This window comes from Panthera pardus, unplaced genomic scaffold (assembly GCF_024362965.1).
Source record: "Panthera pardus isolate Hobbes unplaced genomic scaffold, ASM2436296v1 HiC_scaffold_1, whole genome shotgun sequence".
NCBI lineage: Eukaryota > Metazoa > Chordata > Mammalia > Carnivora > Felidae > Panthera > Panthera pardus.
The window spans coordinates 68234226-68257943 of record NW_026526654.1 but is presented as its reverse complement, the minus strand read 5'-3'; the positions used below and the strand labels follow the sequence as shown (position 1 = coordinate 68257943).

Here is a 23718-nt window from a genome sequence, read left to right as displayed (position 1 = left end):
TCTTCTAAAATAAATTCTCAATCTCTGCATATCTGACTAGCCAGCCTAAAGTTCCTACAGTACTACTGAAATAAAACTAAGAGCCAAAAATCAAATGGTATCTTTTTGGACTAGAACTGGTTCCTAGACCAGATCATTTATGGATTTCTGTGAAACTAAAAATTTTGACTTCCTAGATTCAGAACTGAAATTTTTTTCTTAGGGATTTACAGAGAAATTACTCTTAGATATTTAAAATGGTGATGGATTCTGAACTATTTCAGATAGGAAGTAACCTTGGAAATAGAAGAGAATCACCTCTGTAACTCGAAATGCTCCATTTGTGAGGGAGGGAAGCATTCACAGAAAAGCAGTATATTTTATGCTTCTTGGAAGCCTTAGGTTTAATAATAGCCCCTCCATTAACTACAAAAGCATTAGTTTAAAATGTACTACACAACATCGCTCAAGGTTGAGTCTTAGACGTTACTTCAATAGTACCCACAAAGAATGTACCTTAGTTAGTTTAAAAGTTTGTTTTTATTTTTTAAAAATCTGTATTTTTACCCACTATATGTAGCGAACTGAATTTTTAAGAGATACTTTCTTCCTTTACATAGATTATCTTAAGATATAAAGAACCAAATTACTCTTTGGTTTTGTTATAGGGGAAAAATAACACACAGTCTTTTAGTCAAACAACTTTGTGATATTTATATTCCATTGCACAGATATGGGTTATACAAATTAGTAACACAAGTTATTTCTTAAATTCCAAACATTTTCTAAAATATTATTACAGCAGATGTCTAGGATATTAAAACATCAAGGTGGAAATCATACTCTAAATAGTTAAATATGACACTGAAAATACTGCACATTTTAATTAGAGGAAAATTAAAATGTGTGCTCAAATGCTCTAACAAACTAAGTGGCAGGGCAGCTAACAACTACTAATAAGTCACTGTGGTCCATTCTTACGTATGCATATATATGATTTTTCTTTAGATAACCCCTCCTCTGGAAAATGCATAATTCAAACGTAAAAATCTGGATAAATGATTTAAAGAAATTTAAATTCTTCCTAACACATAAGATCTATGGTGTATTATTATCTATGACTTCATACAACTACTAATTCAAGATAAAAGATAGACACCACACTTGGAAAGAAGAAAAGATTTTTTTAAAGTAATGGTTTTAATTGAATTAATGAGATGAAAAGATAGTGAAGCCCTGTTTGCTACTTACATGAAAGAAGATCTTAAAAAATAATCACTGCACAAAATACAAAGGGTGGGGTTATGATGCAATATTAAATTTTTCTCCCATGTTTTTCTTGACTGTTCAAGGACAAATTACAGTTTCCACAGCAAATTTGTTTTCAAAATGCCGAATTGTAACACAATTGCTGACTTCACGTTTCTGAATACCTGTATGGAGGGAAAAGTTTTTAAATTTCTGGTTCTTTAGTAATTCATATTAATCTTCATAGTTATTATTTACATATACAGAAATATTATACTCTATTCCATGAACTTCTATGGTTTGATTTTTTAACACTGGAGAAAATAATCTGCCTCTCTCGTCTGAACTAAGTATCTTCACAGATCTTATTAACAATGATAATGCCGCATATAAATTTATGACTTTGTAGTGGAAATGTTCTATATCTTGACTGTGGTGGTGATTTGTTGAAACTCAGAAGTGCACACTAAAGAGGGTGTATTTCATTATACGTGTAAGTCTGGCTTTTTAAAAAAAATATCAGCTAGAAAGATAATTTTAAAATGTAAGAAATCAAGCAGGTTTCAGGTGACTCATCGTCCAAGGTGAGAGAACATTATTAAGGTGCTAACAAAAAGCCAGGAAAGCACTTTTACTAGGTGCCACAATTCCAAAGAAATCACACCACAGTGATTCAAGTGGCACTTCTTACTTTCTACAGCTTTGTCACATGTACTTTCATTTTATTTTTACAAAGATCTTGAAAGGAAAGGGGGAGATACTGTCACTCTTGTTTTTCAGGTTTAAAAAAAAAAAGGCTAAATGATTTGGCAAAGCCACATTACTTCTGTCAATGCTCTTAATTCTTTAGCCAAATTCCCTTCTAACTAACCTGACTATGATTATCTTCAACGTGATCCAAAAGGCAAACTCTCTGTTTAGAATCCAGATCCCTGAGCACACACCTGAAGAGCTCCTCTAGAGACCTTCTGGATAAGAACTCTCACACAATGTCACTGAACCAAAGTGGTGGGATGGAAGGCTGGACTGGGTGACTACATGGAACGTGAGCTGACAACATCTCAAGGCACTGACATTTCACATTCACCTATTCTATCTGAGAAGAGTGAATTTAGAATTTAGGTGATTCTCTGGGAATTTAGAAATACTATATAGTGATACAATATAGTTTTACTTTCTCACTCGTGGAAGCATATGATAACAATATCAGCCTACATCTAAATCTAGGTTCAACACAACGAAGTAAAACAAACTTTGCTGCAAGCACTTTAACAGTAAAAAGTATTACCTTTGATGGTTTCTCTGCGTTGCAGTTTGTAAGTTTCCTTGTCATGGCACAGTCGGTAAATAAAGAAACCCAGGTGATCAACGTTTTCAATGCGATCGGTGATAACCATGTGTTCATGAATCAGATATGACTGAGGCAAATAGGTTCCAGCCTACATTTGGAAAATAAATTCTATGAATACCTCAAAACATACATTGAACAGATGAGGAAATGTGTGCAACAGAGGTTGGCAAACTACTTCCTACCATCTGTTTTTACAAATAAAGTTTTATTGCAGTACAATCATGCCTATTTGCTTACATATTGTCTATGAGTTGAATAGTTTGCAACACAGATCGTACTTCCTAAAAGTCTATTACTGATTATCTGGCCCATAAGGAAAACAAAGATATGATTTAAGAAATTATATTTTATTTCAAAATATAAAAAGGGAAAAACCCAAAACCACACATCTTAATTCCTCTTTATAAAATTCTTGGCTGTATTTCCAGTAAGATGGGCACTTACAGGGTTAATATCTCAACCATGAATTCTAAGATAACAGCATTATTAATAAGAAATATCTGAACATTTTATACCTTTATATTAATAAGTAACTCCAGTAGGTTTCTGGGTGGCATAACAATGGAAGTATTCAATGGAATCACATAGCACTTATCCAGATTAAGATCTAAATAGGCTGTGAGTTTCTGGAAAGAAAAAGATAAATTTTCATTAGATTAATATTTGTAACATAGCAACTGATTTTTAAGAATAATTTGTACCATTAAAATGGGTTGGCTTTAGAATGTGTAAATCACTTGCATTTCAACAAATGAAGTATTTGGTGGGATAGGAACAGAAGGTAGTATTGAAAGAGGAAAAATTATCACTACTAGTAAACAAAATTCTTATCAGGGGTTTGTTTCTATAAGTGATTAACAAAAAACTATTAAAATTAATAGCCTTATCATCTGATTAAGAGATATAACCAGTTTCCTCACATGTAGTAAACCCAATGCCCTCCAAGGTATCCAACCATTACATGTAAGAATTAACTTCTGTCCTATGCATCTAGAATAGTACTAGTTACTACCATCCTTAGAGAAAGTGAAATAACAGTCAATTAAATGGTTTTCCGTGTTCTTGTGGTTCAGATGAGACTGTGGTTGAGAAGGATTATCTCATGGGATGGTTTTGAGGATTAACAAGAGTTCAATTAAATCATGTAAACACTTTGATTTCTACGAGCTCAGTGTTAGTTATTATTTACTATTTGCTTTGGATAGGCTTATTACCTTGAAGATATGTAATTTCTCAAATTACTTTATAAACACTTATCAGTTGTATTTATTAGGCATGAAATATTTGCAAAGCTCAATTCAGTGACATGCCTGAATGTTCAAACTGGCAAACTATACAGAGATGCAAAATCCACAGATAATAGGTAAACTTCCAAATTTTTTAAGAAAACAAAAAATTCTTGGGAAAAAAATTATTGGGGGAATATAACTATTAACTAGATATTAAATAATACCATATTATCATGTTCACTTTCTTAGAGGTAATAAATGATATGGTTATGTAGACGTTATGTACAAGAGACAACAGCTCAAGTATCTAGGGGTCAAGTGTCAAATGTGAGAAAAGAAATTAAGAAAATGTGATAAAATTTTGGAAATAGGTGGAGGATCTGGGATAGTCACTGTATTCTCACTTCACCTTTTTTGTATTGCATAACAATATTCAAAACTAGGGGGAAATGTAAAATGAGAACTTAAAAATAGATTAATAAAATGATACAGAACTAAGATTACTAATATTTGAAAATGCTACACAGAAATGGGAGCGTGAATCACCTCTTATCTAAGAAAATGAGAGCACGTAAGAAATAGCAATTTACTAGCAAAGGAGAAGCAGCCATAAGGTGGGCTTTAAGGTAAACACAGCCAAGGGAAGAAAAGTTAACATGGAAGAAGGCCAAGTCCATTGAGGGTCGGCTTCAGATAAAGAAATCCATCAAATGTTAGGGCATTTTGTAGGGAAGAAGAAACCCAAGTCCATTTTCTTTTTAAGTAAAAAGTAAACTCTAAATAGAATAAATCAGAAAATACTGAAATTAAAACTGCAAAAAGCACAAATTAAAGAACGTGCATTCTTTTTACAGTTCTAGACAGCTGACTCACCTTGTTAAAATCATGAACAATGTTGGCAGGATCACTATCTGCAAATTCTGGGACAGGCACACTGATGAATTCAACCTCATCTTCCTCAAAGATCTTAATGTTTTCCTCAATTGTCTGGTAGCGAGCAGCCGGGGCATCTGCAGAAGGCTCGTTTAAGATGACATCATCTTTGATATACTTTATTCCACAGTAGTACACGTCATCTGGCTATAGAGAGTTTAAACACTATTTCAGCAATTCAGAGGGAGATAGGTTTTTAAATGTAAGCATTACTTAAGCTGCCACCGCTTATCTAAATAGCATTTTGCTTGCAAACTCTTACTTTTAGATGACAAGTCAGACAGTTTAATTACACAGTTAACACATTCTTTAAGACAGGGATTTGAAGTATTGTAAAAAAAATTGTTTCAGAAGGAGAAAAGCAGCTGATTTTTCCTTTACTTTTTATAGTCGACAAAAATAGAATATAAAAGCAATTATTCATCTGGTGACAATTAAATTTGAAGAAACACATAGGCCTACTTCTACCTGTAGGCATTATTTTTATAAAAGAATATATTCAGAAATGAATGGTTTTTTTCTGAAATATACTTTCAAAACTTTTTGATATGATTCACTGACTAAATGATTTTTCTTTTAGCCAAAAAAAGGAGTCGTTTTTCTGTAATTTTTACAGGAATACAAGTAGTTGTGATTTTTTTCTTAAAATGTATTACAATGAAGTGGAAAATAACAGGCAGCCTAACAGATTAGAGAAACCACTATAAAGATTGTTTTTAAAAAATCTACATAAAGACTAGGTAGGAGCATGTAACAAGCAATATGTTAAGGCAAAAAAATATCTCTGGACAGGTAATTGCAAAATGTTTTTTTCTACATCAAATATAATTCTTGTAAAAAAAAAAAAACGGCATTGAAAAAGATGACTAGTATTTCAATAATGTCTACCAACATGCAATTTTCTTGAAAATTATAGAAAATGAACATGAAATGTATACATACTATGGCAGAATGTTCATTATTTTAATAAAATCTATTTGCCAACAGTTTCTCCAAATTTTAAAATGTTAGAAAATATAAACCTATGAAATTATTGCCAAGAGAAATAGATCACAAAACACAGATCATAAATCATGAGTATCATGAGAAGAAAAATCTCATGTCTTAACCCACTAGGATTACTATTAAACACTCTCAAGTTATAAAACAACATTCATCCTAAATTACTTCAACATCACTGCTGAAGTCACGCAATTCTTAAAGAGAAACCAAAAACTGGGAAAGAGTCAGAGAGATGTGGTGCCAGTGAATTCAGTGCCCAGGAGCAAAGGCTACTGTAGGGGAGTCCAAACTGAGTATCAAGTTATAGTCTATCAACAAGACAACATGTGATGTTGTCTGATGTATTTACTCAATTGGCAATTAATAACATTATACCTTAGCCACTAATTATAGTAGGAAAATGAAGGTTAGTCAATTTTGAAAAATCATCCAATAATCTATACTCTTTAGTCAGCAACATTTCAAAACACTATTCTGCTTTTAGTGACTTTCCAAAAGGCTCAGCAAACTTACGTTCAGATTTTTACACACAACTCTAAAGTAGGACCACCACTCTGGCTAAAGGCCACAGACAAAAAGTGCAGGCTTAGAACAAATTTGGGCCAATTTTCTAATACATGTGAAGGAAAGGCAAAAAAGTCCTTAGCATTTTCCACTTACTTGAAGTGCAAAATATTTGTACAGGTATGCTCCTCCTAGAATGACACCTGCAAGCATAAATGCTAGTCCAAAGCACATGCACCAACACCAGGCTCTTCTTTGGCCAGCTGGTACCACTTCATCTGGGTCCTAAAATATGAAAAAGACCAAAAATGGTCAGTATCATATATCCAGTGAGAATCATAGAAAGGTCAGGATCGAAAGAAGTCTAAAAAGGATTATCATTTTATAAACCAAGATATAAAGACTCAGTTCTTTAATCAAAATCAACCCAGGAATTATTAGGTTGTGGTGCCAGAAGTCACCACAATGCCACTCAAGCTGAGCCATCAGTCTCTTGGGAGGGTTTTTATTCTAATTCTCAACACCTCTGCTACTCATACCTCTAGAACAATAACATAGTCTATAATTTCTATTGTCTGTGCACAACTTTTGGTGATTAAAATATCTTCTAACATTTAAAAATTCAGGAAAGGCTACAACACAACTTCGTCATGAAGTATTATGGTACTGAGCCTTCAGTGTATATTACATTATACTATAACTTCGGTGTATATTACATTATACTATAAAATTATGTATTAGCCTACTACAGATGGCTAATAGTTCACACCAGGTATAAAGGCAATCCTAACAATACACAAGAAAAAGTAACAGGAAAATAAGGGACAGAACAAATAATATGAAACAAATTCTTTAAACAACTGGAGTCTTAAAAAATAAGACAAACTTATCCATAAATAATCCCATAATTCCACTGACCTACTCTAAAAAACATCCCCGTTTGACAAATGTTTTCATTTTTAAGATAGAAGCAGTAGAAAAATGAGGAAAGATTCAACAGAGAAAAACTTACAAAGGTAAGAGACATACAATTAGTTAGAATTTTTATTTTGATCCACTCAAGGAAATAATTTAGCCTTAGAACGCCATCTGGGGTCACAATATCCAGTCCTTTAAATACTCCCTTTGCCCTTCTAACTCAGTTCCACTACTCTGTCACTACAGATCTACAGCTAATTTCTGATTTGTACCTAGGTTAATGTCAAAAAGGTGACAAACGAGATTAGTTGCTAGTGTTATCTAACTCATGGCTCAAGACACATAGTACAGACAGCAAAAGAAAAGCTCCAATTGACTGGAAACCAACATAATAAAAGATGTTCTAGTTAGTAGTATGTATGTACAGCCACTCAAGTACATGACTCTGATCTTTACTTGGAAAACTGAATATAGGATGGCTTAAGGGAGAAAGTAGACTTGACCCACACCTCTGCAGATAAATACAGGGAATATAAATAAAAAGGAAGAAAAACTATATGAACAATACTAGATATGGTTGAAGCAGGAATACAACCAAGAAAGAATGAAAGTCAAGGTTATGTTTTCAATGCTAAGATGAGAAATTTCAACATGACACTACTGAAAAAAAGCCCAGTCCCAGAGGTCCCAGTCAACCAAGAACAATTTAGAGCCAGACAGTGTGTGCCTAGGTTAACTGAGGTTTTAAACAGAATTTAACAATATAGAACAAATGCCTTATAACTTAAAGATTGGATCAAACACTGTGAGAGCGTTACGCTTTGCTGTAGTAGGTGAACTTGTCCAAGTACTGTACAAATACTTAACACAAGTGCACTACAAAATAGTGTGTAAAACGAATAAGCCTAGAGTAATTTATCAAATCATGGAAGGTATTCCATCTGTGAACGGAAAGCTTTAAGAATTCCACAGAGTCATAAGGTATTATAAAACTTGAATGATAAAGTCTAGTATTTTGCTTGAGCCCCTGTCTGATATAAATATGTAAGGAGACAATAAACAGTTCCTAGCATAATTAATTTTAGGGTGGAAGCAGGGTGGGGGGGATGAAAATGACAGATGGCAACAGTCATTTCCAAACATTTGGTATCAGCTGCTGAGACAGTCAAATGTGCGTACAACATCCACCCTGCTTGGCAGACTCCCTTCTCTAGTAGCACATAAATGAATACCCAAAGAGCATGGGCTGACACTTGTAAAAGAATATGCAGCCCCAAATGTCAAGTTGATGACAAATTTCTAGGCCTTTTGATATATCATTTTTAACTGGTCAGCAAACAATAATTTTAAGAAATTATAAATGTCTACTAGGTGCCAAGAACTGTACTAGGCACTGGTGTAAATAACCTCTGCCAAGAAAGAGATCATTCAGATCAGCCTGGAAAATAAATATACAAAGAGAACATAAACATGATATGGGTTCTAACAGAAAAATGGAGAAAACAGAAAAAGGGATGCTAGTGTTTGGAGTAGAGCTCCCAGAGGAGAGAATACTAGAGTGGAATGTTGAAGGACAAATGCTCATTACCCACGCGGAAGACAGAGTTAAAGGGCATTATATTTAGGGCAAAGAATGAGTAAAATCATGGAGCCAGAATGCACAGCATCTCCAAAGACCACATGTGGTATGGCTGAGTATCCAACATGGTGGGGAAGGTACAAGAACTAAGAATGGAGGACCACCTGGGTGGCTCAGTTGGTTAAAGGTCCAACTTTGGCTCAGGTCATAATCTCATCACTCGTGAGTTTGAGCCACATGTTGGACTCTGTGCTGACAGCTTAGCACGGAGCCTGGGGCCTGCTTCAGATTCTATGTCTCCTTCTCTCTCTGCCCCTCCCTCGCTCATGCTCTCTGTCTCTCTCAAAAATAAATAAACATTAAAAAAAAATTTTTTTTTAATCAGAAACTAAGGGTCTTTGGCCAAATTATAGATCCATGTCCATGCACCACAGTCATGTACTTCCTAGAAGAGTTATCAGATCTTCAAAGTCCATCTAATCTATTTTTTTTCCTTTTATTTTCTAGTGATCATTTTCTACCTTGCATTAGAATAATTCATATACAGATCTTCTCTCTCCCTACTAGGCTATAAGGTTCTTGTGAGTATCCATTCATATTCATTTTGCATTACTGGTAGCTCCAAGCCAAGTTTAGTACTTGGTTGGCATTCAACAAATATTTGATGAGTGAATGAAATTTAGATTTGTTTTTAAAGCTTGGTTATTTACTTTTCTAATGACCCATAAGAGTTACATCAGCAGCCAGCATGATAATGAAGGGTGGGGGCAACATAAGAATTCATGACACATAACAGAGTGTGGCTATTTAGCAAAGAAAAGCAGCCCTAAGTACTTAGCCCAGTTCAACATTTATTAGGGACCTGTTATTTGCAATGTACTGTGCTAGATCCTGTGGGAAATTCAAATGTGATTAAGACATGGCTCATACCTTAAGCAATTTACAGTCAAAATTAACATTATTCATGACAGATAAATGACATTCCATATTACAATCTGAATTATGGAGAAAGGATTAAAACATACTGAAGACAGAAAAGTTTTTAATCTAAGTGATCATTAAAAGTGCATTTAAATGATTAAATTAACACTGTAAAGAGAAAGCCCAAAGCCACATATATGAAATTTAAGAAAAACCCCATGACCATCTCAAAATATGTCAAAAATGCATTTGACAAACTCCAACTCCTATTCATAATAAAATCTCTTTGCAAACTAGAAAGAGGTAAAACTCCTTTTTTTTTTAATGTTTATTTGAGAGAGAGAGAACACGCAAGCAAGAAAGGGGGACAGAGAGAGAGAAGCAGAGCACAAGCAAGGGAGGGGCAGAGAGAGAGAGGGAGACACAGAATCCAAAGCAGGTTCAAGGCTCTGAGCTGTGAGCACAGAGCCAATGCAGGGCTCAAACTCACATGCCATGAGATCATGACCTGAGCCAAAGTCAGACACTTAACCAACTGAGCCACCCAGGTGCACCAAGAGGTAAAACTCTTTAACATAAATAAGGCTAATGATAAAAAAACCCATAGCAAACCTCATATTTAATGGTGAAACTTCAGACTTATACCATATTTCAAGTCAGGGAATTATAATGGCTGCTCACTAAAACCAAATGTTTCCATTTAACATTATACTACACATCCTACCTAGTACACAACGGACAAGCACAAGAACAGATATAAAGATTACAAAAAAGAAAGCAAAACTATCAGGGCACCCAGATGGCTCAGTCAGTTAAGCATCCGACTTCAGCTCAGGTCAGGATCATGCAATTCGTGAGTTCCAGCCCCAAATTGGGCTCCCTGCTGTCAGCGCAGAGCCTACTTCGGATCCTCTGTCCCTCTCTCTCTGCCCCTCCCCTGCTTGAGGTCTCTCAAAACTAAATAAACATTAAAAAAAAAAAAAAAAAAGAAAGAAAGAAAGAAAGGATGCAAAACTATCCTTATGTGTAAATGATATCACTGTCTAGAAAATCTGAGAAAGAAAAATAATTCAAACTAATTAAAGTTCAGCAAAACTGCTGAACATCAGTAATTAAAAATCAACTGAGTCAAAGATTTATATATGTGACTAGTCATACCATCATTATTCATAATAGCTCCAAACTAGAAACAACACAAATATCCACTAAATGAGGAATAGATAAATTGTGGTTTGTTTCATATTGAACCTCAAAAATATGCTAAGTGAAACAAATCCAACACAAAAGATTATTTACTGCATGATTCCATTTTTTATGAAATTCTAAAAAAGGCAAATATAAGTGACAAAAAGTAGCTCAGTGGTTGCCATGGCCAAGGGTTGGTGAAGGGAAATTGAAGGCATATAAGGACATTTTTTAGGGTAACAGATATGTTTCATATCTTGATGGTGGGGGATATACAACTTTATGCAATTACCATAAATTCAATCAAGTTATACACACAGAATGGGCAAATTTTATTGCATGCAAATTATACTTCAATATGGAAAGTGCAGAGAAAAAAAAAAATCAAACAAGTTCTTATAATACCAGGCAATAGAGAAAGCCTAATGCTTTCCAAATGCTAGGAAAAGGGTGGAGTAATGGGAATTGAGAATGTTCATACAGTTGGCAGGTACAACTGCTTGGAGAACAATTTGGCAGAATCTAATAAAATTGAAGATACACACACACACACACACACACACACATACCCTCTAACCCAGCAATTCCATTCCTAGGAATATGGCCCTAGATGAAGTTTTATACATGTACACAAAGGTCTAAAAATGATTACTGCAGAATGGTCAATTAGGAAAAACATTAGAAATAACCTACATGTCCATCAAGTGGAGAATAAAGTATTTAGGGTCACACAATAATAATTAAAATGAAATCAACTAGCATAGTTGATTTTGAGATAAATCTCAGAAACATAATGCCCAATTTTTTTAAAAAGTTAAGTTGGATATTACCAGTGTATGATATTTAAGACTTAAAAACATATCAAATGGTACTACACATTCTCTGATTTTCTATGCTTGGATTATTTCATAATTAAAGGACAGCAACAACAACAAAAAAAATCAACAAAAAAAGGGGAAACACCCATGAACAAGGGCTTCCTTGCCAGGGTATATAAGTTTACCTGGCCTAATTTAAAACAAGTTAGAGACATTTCCTCCCCTTGTACTGCAATAAAACTGGTGCACCTTAAATTATGCTGATGAGGTAAAAGAGCTCCCATAGGTGCTGTACAATTATCATCTCATTAATCTTCCTAAAACCTCAAGTTTTTACCCCAGTTTATAAATGAAGACATTGAAGCACACTCTGGCCTATAATCATCCCTCCACAGCAGTATGGAAAGACAGTTTTTGGAAGCATTCTCGCTCTCTCACTGAACTAATTTCTGGTTCAAATAAATCTTATCATCATATGATGAAGTAAAATTACTTAAATTATATTTTATGCAAAATGAAGGGTAAATTCTGTTCTGGTACTTCAATTAGTTAAGAATTAGGTCACCTCAGTCAGTTCCCTAAGAGGCTTCAGTAAATGTGCCTCCATTATCAACTTAACTCAGACAAAACACAAGGGCTTTCATATAATTTTTATACTGTTCCTATACTAACGAATCCCCTCACATCCTCAGGCACTTCCATTTGAGACTTCTTTATAGGATGAATGAAGAGACATTTTTTCCAAAGCTCCCACTTATACTATTATGCAATTTATTATAGCAAATGCAATAACAAAGCTTTAGGAACCAGAATACTAAAGAAGAAAACATCTCCTAGGGTTAAAAATTATATTACCATAGAAAGCAAAGAAAAGAAAAATCAAAAGGAAAGAAAAAGAAAAAGGAGAAGAAAAAAGGCATAAAAATGCTTTAAGTATAACAATGAGACAAATAGGGACAAGAATCAATACAGTTTATTCAACTCAAAGTAGCATGAACTACTGAACCTGCAGAAATAGATCTGGTTACTTAGAAACATGTACATTTTTAAGACACATTTAGTAATATAGATAAATATAGAGTTACACAGGCCAGCTGCCCAGGGATGTGTTTGGCCTATATTCTATTTTCCAAAATACAGAATTAGCTGGCAACATTTTTAAAAAGAATCTAATGATTCAAATTTTTACAAATGAGTTTCTCTTCATTGTTCTAGTTTTCTCAACTTCTCATCATTTTTCTCCCCAGTTGAAGGCCAACATCCCATATTCTTTTCTACCGTGTTGCTTAGTTTTTAACCTTGATCTTCATTTCCTACTCTGACTAGGTGTGCTTCCTTCTGAGAACCAATTTTTATAAAACAACCAGTCTAAACCATTCCTTATATAAAGGATTTTGACTTCTGAGTCTCAGACTGAATTAGTATGGTGAATAAAGAAACTTAATGCTTGAGGCACGTACGTGGCTCAGTCAGTTAAGCTTCCAACTCCCGATTTCAGCTCAGGTCATAATTTCAGGGTCGTGGGATCAAGCCCCAAGTCTGGCTCGCTCTCTCTCTACCCCTCTGCCCCTCTCTCCTGCTCGGTCTCTCTCTAAAACAAAATAAAATTTAAAACAAAACCAAAAAACCCCAATGCTTTAAATGACACAACAGGAATTCTCCTATAAACAATAAATCTGGATATGGATGGTATCAGCAAACCAAAAGTGGTAACAGAGAAGAGCTGGAACTGAACAAGCCTAGATAAAACCATGGACCAAGAACTACAGGAATGAAAGATCTGTTCTAGACAACACCCAGTTCCCAGAAAATATAAAGACAATGAGAATGATAAAAGGCTACTTACAGGTATAATACCATCTATATTCTGGAAAAAGCAAACTACAGAAAGAGGAAATAGGAATGGAGTGAGAGAAAGAATTACGAAGCGGTATGAACATTTTGGGGTAAGGAAACTATTCTGCATCTTGACTGTGATGATTATACAACTACATTTGTCAAAATTAACACAACTGTATACCTAAAAAGGCTGAATTTTCAGTATGCAAATAATACTCCAGTAAACTCAAATTCCTCTCCTTTCCCAACTTGCAAGGAACGGGACAGGGTTTTTTCCTCAGACTCAAGTAAATGATTACTAAAGAAGCTGGAAAAGATATAAACCTGTAAGAGAAGACAAAAATGAAAAGACAGCAGACAAAAATGTCAGAATTTTGGAGAATGGGAAACAGGTGGACAAGTTTAACTTCTCTGAATCAATTATGTCACCATAAACATGGATTAATAATAGCACCTATCTCACAGAGTTGTTGTAGGGATTAAATGAGGAAATATATGTGAAACATTTAGATCACAGCTTGGTATGTAGGAAACAGTAAGTGCTCAACTGATGATAGCTATTATTATCCTGCCACCATCTAATTTAGCTAGGAAAGGTTAAGCTGAAACAAGTATCCACTGGGGTTGAAGCCAATACAAAGCAATCTACAACAGTACCGAAAAGGCCAACTGGAAAAAGATTTTACAGTACCAGCGGGGAAAATTAAATCGCTTCTTACTCAAGCAAGAATTCTAAAATGACAGACAAAGCATTTTCCAAAAATGCTTTCCTACCTATATTCTTAGAACCACAAAAGTTATGTAGGTGATTGCTCCAACAGATCACTGCTGTGTAGAATACCAGTGCCACTCATTTATTATTTGTATATGTTCTATTCACCTGACTCCTACATTAGTTTTCTTTCCTGCGTATGAAAGAATCAAAAAGACACAATCCGGGGCACCTGGGTGGCTCAGTTTGTAGAGTGGCCAACCCTTGTTTTTGGCTCAGGTCATGATCTCAGCATGGTTCCTGAGTTCTGAGCTCTGCTTGGGCTTGCCTAGGCTCCACGTGGGGAGTCTGCTTGGGACTCTCTTTCACTCCCTCTTTCTCTGCACCTCCCCTGCTGGCCCTCTCTCTCCCTCTAAATAAATAAAATAAAACTTAAAAAAAAAAAAAAAAGACACGATCCAGCAGTCTGCTCATTATTTATAGCACTATTGCTAAATATATAGTCTGTTATATGTAGAACACAAAATCTATGGCTAAGAAGCTAAATTCTATAAAAATATCAAAGATTTGTTTGCATTTTGTCTTGTTCATTTAAATTAGTATCTGAATTATGCTTTTCACGTACTTTTCAAGTAAGATTGCTATAATCTCAACTATGATGATAAAGTCCACATGACAAATGTGTCTGGCACATAAAAAGGAAGAGTTTTCTAAGTGCTTGGCATTGGAAGGATAATAAAGTTACTGCATTATTTTGTACTTGAACTAGAGAGAGGTTTAAAAAGTGCAAAATTAATAGAAAATTACAATGTCTACAAAACAGATTTTCATTAATGTCTTTTTTTGTGAATAAATCCTAGAACAATACATGAGCAGCAATACAGAAACAAAAAAAATGAAAAATTTAAGCCACTTTATAATTATTTAACTACTGTAAAAAATTATGAAATCTGAACCAGACTACCGGCATTATATAAATTGGTACAGGCCTGGGTTAAAAATATATATATAGGTCAGAACTAAAAAAAAAAATTGGCTATAAAATGCTTTTAGTGCTGGATCACAACTTAATCACTTTATATCATTCAGGACAAGCAGAGTATCTAATACAAAGCAGAATATTAATATAGGCATACCTTAAACATTTTCTATTCTGTTTTTGGTTTTTTTACATATTTTAAAGGTACTCATTATTCTTCAGTGTTTATTCAATCTCCACTGAAGAGCATTTTCTATTTTATGAAGTGAGATCAAAAGGTACTGAGTAGTCAAAAGAAAAGCCTACACTAACAGTAACAACCAGACGTTTGTAAACAACAGCATTATCCACAACTGCTATTTACTATTAATCATAGCCTTTCCCAGAGACAGATAAAGTGGTCAAGATAGAGTTCTTCTGCCACTGGCTGAATTATGAGTTCATATTGCTCCTAATAAGAATACCAACTGTCTTCTTCAAAGTAAAAGTGTGATAGGAATGCTCTACTTGCTATAACTCATTATAAAATTAAGTGTCAAGATTGGGGGTGGGGGGAAGCAAACTCATTCTGGACTCATTTTTGTAAAAATCTTGGATTTCAAAGTCATTCAACAAGATAATTCATATTCATATTCAAATATGAGTAATTCCATTTAAAATGCAGAACTCTTGGTAAGAAAATTCCAACTATATTTTTCTAAAAGCATCAAATAATTTAAATGTAGAAAGTTAAATCTTCTGTCCAAGTTTAGAATTTTTAAAGTTAGACAAAATTACTGGAAAAAAATTCCAGTTCTTGAGATGAGAGATACTTGTCTAGCATGAACACATAAAAAGTGCTTTGAACTTATGCCTAGCACCAAATACACGCACAATACATCAGTAGTCACTCACATTTGATCTTGCTCCCTTATCCCACCACTCTCCTAGCTCTAGGGTCCAGGGGGGTGTGTTTTTTGCAACATTTAAATAGGTTGTTACTAATTTGGTTTACACAATTGGTTGGTCTCTCTCAGCTGTACTAGGTGCTTTCTTGAAGGCTAGGATGCTTAGTAATTTTTAAATTCCTAATAGTGTCTGGCCATGAAGTAGACGCTTCTGAAAACATGATCAGTACAGTTTTCAGAAAGAAAAGATCTACTGGTACCATGAAAGGTCATTTAGTCCAACACATCATTTTACAGATACATATAATGAGGCCCAGAGAAGTTAAGTGAAATTATTTGTGTAGTACCACAGAACTAGTAAGGCCTGAATATCATCTCACTCCATGTACATCTTAGGGAAGGAAAAGCATGGGGCTATTAGGTAAACCACCTGACTAAATAGCTTACGCAAATACACTGATAATAAGTGAAGTGACACCAGGTAATAATTGGATAATCCTCATATCCAATCAGAAATGACTTAGCCCGAGTTTCTTCAGAATTCTGCTATCATAATTTTATTTGAACTGAGGCACACTCATATTAAGCACTATGTGTTAACTATTATAACAGTAGTATTGTATTTATTATGTTGAAAATTAATACGCTTTTTCTGTTGCTCATCAAATTACAAAGGACAGTAACAGAAAGTATTAAAATCCTATGCACACAAAGCAAAAACAACAAAGGAAAATAAGTCAGGCTTACCAGCATATAGACATTTCAAAGTAAATAGAAAAGGCAAGATATTAATTATAAAAATGAAACCTGAGGCACCTGGGTGGCTCAGCTGGTTAAGCATCTGTCGTTTAGTTTTGGCTCAGGTTGTGATCTTATGGTTCATGAGTTTGAGCCCCATATCAGGCTCTGTGCTCACAGTGCAGAGCCTGCTTGGGATTCTCTGTCTCCCTCTCTCTCTCTCAAAAATAAATAAAATTTTTTTTTAAAAAAAATGGAATCTAAGTAGAGTAATAAAGCCACAAAGCAAAACCAGAAAGCTGGTAGGGAGTGAGTTATCTCTAAAATAACTCATGAAGGAGACAGTTTTAGAACTTTATAGAGGGAAACCAGAAGATGCCTCATCTATCTTTCTAGGCCATCCTGTCTGACCTTAAAACTAATGCTAATATGGGGCACCTGACTGGCTCAGTCGGAAAAGCATGGGACTCTTGACCTGGAGGTCATGAGTTTGAGCTCTATGTTAGGTGTAAAGATTACTTTAAAAAATAGTGCTGATAATAATGCAGATAATAATGGTTTCCATTATTAGCTATTATTACCATAAAATCCATTTTTAATCTTTAAAAAGCTACCAAGACAGCAGAGTTAAAAGTCCTATTATTGATTTCCAGTTAAATAGTCATGTTTACTTCTTCCTGAAAGCTCAACAGAGTAATAATAAAGGGATAAGCAAATTAATAAACTGTAAGCCAGAGAATGGAAATGAATGACATTAAACAAATTATGTCAATAAAAATTTTGAAAGCCAAAAGCATACAGACAAAAATCCCAAACTTCTAGAGGGGAAAAAAAAAATTGGTCATGTATAAGGAACCAGGAATCAGAATGGCATCAGTCCAGAAGTTAAATGAATCAATGCCATCAAAATGGTGAAAGAAAATTGCTAACTTAGATTTTTATACCCAAATAAATTACCAATTGTCAATTAAATGTGAGGATAAAGATTCTCAGACAAGCAAAGTTTTTTTAAAAAACTGATTTCAGACACTTTTTCTCAGATTCATACAACTGCAGATCCAACACAGAATAAAGACAAAGGCAATTCAATTCTAAGATAATAATTACTCTTGGACATCTGTATAGCAACATGCTTAGAGTACAACCAGTTGGGATGGCAAAAGTGAAGAATGACAAGTGGAATACCACCAAGAAAAACAGAAAACTCGATGAGTTACCTAGTAAGTCTGTAAATACAGACAGGCAGGACCTGCTGTCAGAGTCTGAAGATGAATTAACAATAAATACATAGAAAATTAAGCAACTCTCCTTGGCCCAAGAAACAATGATTAAATCTAAGAAAAATGGGGTGCCTGGGTGGCTCAGTTGGTTAAGTGCCTGACTTCAGCTTAGGTCACAATCCCGCAGTTCATGAGTTCTAGCCCCGCACTGGGCTCTGTGTTAACAGCTCAGAGTCTGGAGCCTGCTTCAGATTCTGTGTCTCCCTCTCTCTCTGCCCCTTCTGCACTCATGCTCTGTCTTTCTCGCTGTCTCTCTCTCAAAAATAAACATTTTTTTAAACTCTAGGGATAATAAAAAGGTTTTGTATGAGAAAAGAAATAGAATAAAGCTACATTACTCAGGTGTAAATGATGTTTATGTCAATTACAATAAAAGGAAAGAATATCAATTTAACCAGAAATTACTATAACTATACCTTAAGAATAGACTATGTTTGTAATATGTTAATATATAGAAAAGGCTAAATATTCACTTTCCATATAAGGAAGCCAGTAGGTGATAAGCTAAAACTGCAAAAAATACAAACAAAACAAAAACTATGAACAGCAGCATAAGCAAATATGGAGAGTAGTTTTCCAAATGTGGTCCAGGGACACTTTTAGGGGTTCCACAAGGTCAAAACTATTCTCATAAAAAAACTAAGACACTGTTTTTTTTTTCATTCTCACTCTCTGACTAGTGTATAGTCAACTTTTCCAGAAGCTGAATGTGTGATAGCACAATAAGCTGACCACAAAAGCTGATGTGAGAATCAGCTATTATTAATAGTCTTCTACTAAGCTATTCAGTAGAGTATTGAAAAAATGTAAAAGTGTTACCCTTCTTAAAAATTTCTGGTTATTTTACACTATAACCAGTTTACACTGTAACCAGCTAACTGACTTGAATATAAATTTAAAAAGTTTTTCTGGTTATTTGGAAAAGTTCAGTATTCATAAAATTGTCATTTATGGTAATGTTTTATAGGTTTATTATTGTTATTTTAAGTTAATAATATTGTTGTAATTTCTAATATAGTAAATATCAATAGATATAAACTGCATTAATCAAAAACTCTTTGGGATCCTCAACAATTTTTAAGAGTACAAAAGGGTCCTGAGACCAGAAAGTTTGAGAACCACTAATTTATAGAAACACGGAGCTAGGATCATCGTATACGGCTGGGCAGATTGTTCTGAGTACAAGAATACAGGGCCAAGGAGATCAGTGAAGCCAGAATCCAGTCTGTGCTCTGCTCACCAAAACCGCAGAGGGCAGCCTTTTCTAATTTTCAGAAAGGCAGAGTGTAGCCTAGTGGCCACTCTGATAACAAAAGACCGTAAGAAGCCAGAGTGAACCCAATTGCCTCAAATTAATCTTCAAAGATAGAAATTAGAATAGTGGTTGCCTCTAAGGGGAGAGGAGGAGACTCTACAAGGACATGGGAACTTTGTGAGTTGACAGCAACATTCTACCTTGATTGGGTTGTTATTCAGGTGCGTATGTTTAAAGTTACATAACTGTACACTCAAAATTTGCATTGTAATGAATATAATTATAGTGTGATTTTTAAAAAGTGGGTTCCTCTGTGATAGGGCAGGATTATTTGCATTTTAAAATAAAGTATTACTTGGTAAAACCCAAAATTAAATTTATAAAACTCTATTAACATCCTTTATGTGATGGAAAATACCCACTTTCGCAGGAAAATGAATACAACTACTGAAGGCTAAGGGTTTTATGTTATAGAAAGGAATCCTCATCAGAATCCTTGGAGAGCGTGATTTAATAACAATATTGTTATGTAACTGACATGTGACATAGAGATAAACAATAACAGTAAACACAAGAAGTAATGTTCCAGAACAAGAATGATGAGGAAGAAAAGTGGGTCTTTATTTTAATAGATAGGGATGAAGGAAATGCCTTAACACTTAAGTTTCTATGTAGCAGGTATTGTTAATTTCATCCCAACAATTCTCTAGAAGGCCAGTGTCACCACACTATCCTACTAACGAGGGAACTGAGTCTTGGGGAGGTTTCCTGACTTGTGCAAGTTACCAGATCCAGATTACAACATTAACATTTGCCAGTAGGATCTCACCCTATCTGAAAATGGCTTTAGGTGTGGGGCACTGGTCTATAAAAAAACAAAACAAAACTGAAATTAGTAACTGCCCTGCTTCGTTCACTTTACTTCTATCTTTAAATCTTACTTCTAGAAATCTTTAAGGTAACTTTCCTTAAAACAAGTGACATGTGCAAAGTGGAATCAAAGCAAACAGGAAAACTAGACAGATGCTACATCTGGTCTCACATCACATAGCTATTTAATAATCTGAGGAATGCCAAACCCTGTGACAGCTGTAGTTATAAGTGACAGTAATGGTAGTAGTAATAACAGCAGCTAATGTCTATGGAGTCTTACTCTCACTCTATTCCAGGCACAGTGATAAACTTTTTACAGATTATCATACTCCCCATTTTGCAGAAGAAGAAAATGAGACATAGAGAGCTGAGTATCACAGTAAGGGCTAGTAGAGATAGGACTTAAATCCTAAAGTAGAACTGCCTAGTCTGAGTTCTCAGTTACTAGACTCAACGGCTTCCTGATCTGTACCCCTTTACTGAGTGAGGATACTGGGGCAAAAGGGAGAAACTGGTTGATTTTCCCCTCAACCATTTAAAAATGTGAAAATAATTCCTAGCTCATGGGCCATATGAAAACAGGCAGCAGGCCACATTTGAACACATGGGCCATAATTTGCCAGCCCTGCTCTCTACTATAAAGGAGACTAAAACAGTGGCCCATGTCAAGCTGTCAATTCTTGCCTGAAATTCCTGTATTAATTAGTTGTTAATATTTAAAACTCAGGTTTCAAATAAAAACCCTGATTCTACCTTGCCTTTAAAAACTGGAGAATCAAACAACACTGGATCCTTTTTTTTTTTTTTAAATGAAAATGAAGAATATTCTAACCGTTTAATAGGTAAAAAGCCCAGCTTCACTAATTTATCTGCTTGGGCCCAGGAGGCGTTGAGTTTGCGATCTCTGCTTAAAGAGTCTATCATTGTCCTGGCTAATACTGATGTCTCGCTTGGGAAATGTTCTTGGCACTAAGATGAAAGCAAGGAAAAAAATAAATTGAAGACGAAAGCTACAAAATAAAAGATAAAAACTGATAGAAGAGTGTATATAGCAGAACAGAAATACTAAAAGGTTGGCTGAGAAAATGAATTTTAAGAAATGCAGACGCAGACAGACGGACTCTGGAAATCATTTTTCCCAACACAAAGCTGGGTCTTCTTTTGGACACTACAGTGATCCAACTAATTTATTTAACAATGCAACTCACCTTTTGGGGCTTTGTATTAAATAATTTTAAACATAATAATCATATTTAAAGCAGAGTAAACAATTCAAGATTTAGGCTTTAATCTTAATATGTTCTGCAAAACAGACAAATTTTTTTTAAATGTTTATTTTTGAGAGAGACAGACAGACAGACAGCAGGGAAGGGGCAGAGACAGGGAGACAGAGAATCTGAAGCAAGCTCCACACTGACAGCAGAGAGCCCCATAAGGGCTTGAACCCTGGAACTGTGAGATCATGACCTGAGCCAAAGTCGGACACTTAACTGACTAAGCCACTTAGGTGTTTTGGGAAACAGACAAACTTTTAAAAATAATTTTGGCCAGGGGTTGTCTGGATGGCTCAGTTGGTTAAAGTCTGACTCTTTGATTTCACCTCCGGTCATGATCTCAGTATTCCTGAGACAGAGCCCCAATCGGGCTGACAGCTCGGAGCCTGTTTGAGATTCTATCTCACACTCTCTCTTTCTGCCCTGCCCCTCTCCCACTTGAGCCCACATGCACATATACCCATGAGAGTTCTCTCTCTCAAATAGAAAATAATAATAATGTTGGCATTAAAACAAACTTTCAAATATACAAAAACCCATCAAGACTTCATTTCCTAAAGTATGAAATTCAACTATGCCAAAAAGGTTTATGCAAATATTTTTAAATCTCCAACATCTAACACCATAATTACTGTCAATTTTCAAATAAAGTTCCTAGATATTTAACTTGAAAATGTTCAGGCATTTACACAAATTTTATTTCAACATTAATTTCTCTTCTAATACATACACATACACACACACACACACACACACACACACACACACACACACTAGATCTAAGTCCTATAATTACTGTGGGAACCTTATCAACATTAAAAGATAATACATTAAGTGAAAAATCAGAATATCCTTCTTGTCATATAAAAAAGAATACTTTTTTCATTTCTATAACTCAAGATTAAAATTCTTCTGCATAAGAATAAAGCCTATGTTCATTCTTTCCTGATTTTTCCCCAAGTGACAGAATTATAGAAATACTTCATAAAATTGTTTTTCCCCTCAAATCAATTAAAGAGCTTAAAAAAAAATCTTCAACTGTTTAAAATAATTTTGTTCATTCACTTGCTGGTAACACATAAAAGAGGATTATATTGTAGATATCTTTAAAGCTATTAAGAATATGTATCATATGGGGCGCCTGGGTGGCGCAGTCGGTTAAGCGTCCGACTTCAGCCAGGTCACGATCTCGCGGTCTGTGAGTTCGAGCCCCGCGTCAGGCTCTGGGCTGATGGCTCGGAGCCTGGAGCCTGTTTCCGATTCTGTGTCTCCCTCTCTCTCTGCCCCTCCCCCGTTCATGCTCTGTCTCTCTCTGTCCCAAAAATAAATAAAAAACGTTGAAAAAAAAAATTATAAAAAAAAGAATATGTATCATAAATACTAATTAAAGGGGATAATCACAAGTAAATGATTTTTTAATGATGTTCTTTGGGTCATATCTGTACTAAAATTTCTAAACTTTTAGCCATCTACCCTGTAAAAGACATTCATTGTTAAGTTTTGTGCAAAGAAAATAAGAGAGCCAGGAAATAACTCTGCACATAAGCTTCTTGAAAACCTAGTTCCAGTGTGACTGTTTTCTATATCATTTGGACAAAAACCACCTGAGAAACTCAGAACTGTCAAATCCTGTATTAAAACAGGCAGGAATTATGACCTGAAAAAGCCTTTTGATGGCAAATTCCTTAACTCCTCAGTCTAAGCTCTAATAAGAATTGCCAAGTTTACCTAAAAGGTACCTACAGTTTACCTAAAAGGTTTAAGAGGATGAATTCACCGATTCTGTATTTGAAAAGACATAAATATTTTCTGAATCTTCCTCTATTGACACTATGATATACAAAGCAGTCCAAATAGCTTTAGTTATAATATGAATTCAGAAAGTATTTCCTTTTGGAAAAAGAAAATGCCTTTAAATAGGCACTCTAGATATTAAGTTATGATATGATAGAAAAGGAGAAATAAAATGTCCCAGAATTACTACTTACTACATTTTTCAATGAACATTTAGTTGAAAGCACATCAAGCTTTAGTAATATATAATGAAAACTTTATAAGTTAAATTCTAAATCAACTATAATTAAGCCTGTGCCATGAGTTCTAAAAGATATTTCTGGTTAAAAAAAAAACACTTATATTCACTTATATGGCAGAGCTGAATTCTACAACATCTGATGTGCTTATTTTGCTAGGGATGATACACTTGCTTCTGTT

General features: G+C 34.7%; 1 protein-coding gene across 1 annotated transcript in view; it reads right to left on the bottom strand.

The window, feature by feature from the left end:
• Positions 1 to 500: 500 nt before the first annotated feature.
• Positions 501 to 23718, bottom strand: part of ITM2B (integral membrane protein 2B) — a 28099-nt gene continuing 4881 nt past the window's right edge. Inside the window, exons 2-6 of the mRNA XM_019447572.2 lie at positions 6403 to 6531; positions 4681 to 4887; positions 3094 to 3204; positions 2516 to 2666; positions 501 to 1412 (exon numbers count right to left, since the gene is read on the bottom strand). Of these exons, the coding sequence (XP_019303117.1) occupies positions 1327 to 1412; positions 2516 to 2666; positions 3094 to 3204; positions 4681 to 4887; positions 6403 to 6531 (684 nt within the window). The 3' untranslated portion in view covers positions 501 to 1326. The remainder of the gene's footprint in view (positions 1413 to 2515; positions 2667 to 3093; positions 3205 to 4680; positions 4888 to 6402; positions 6532 to 23718) is intronic.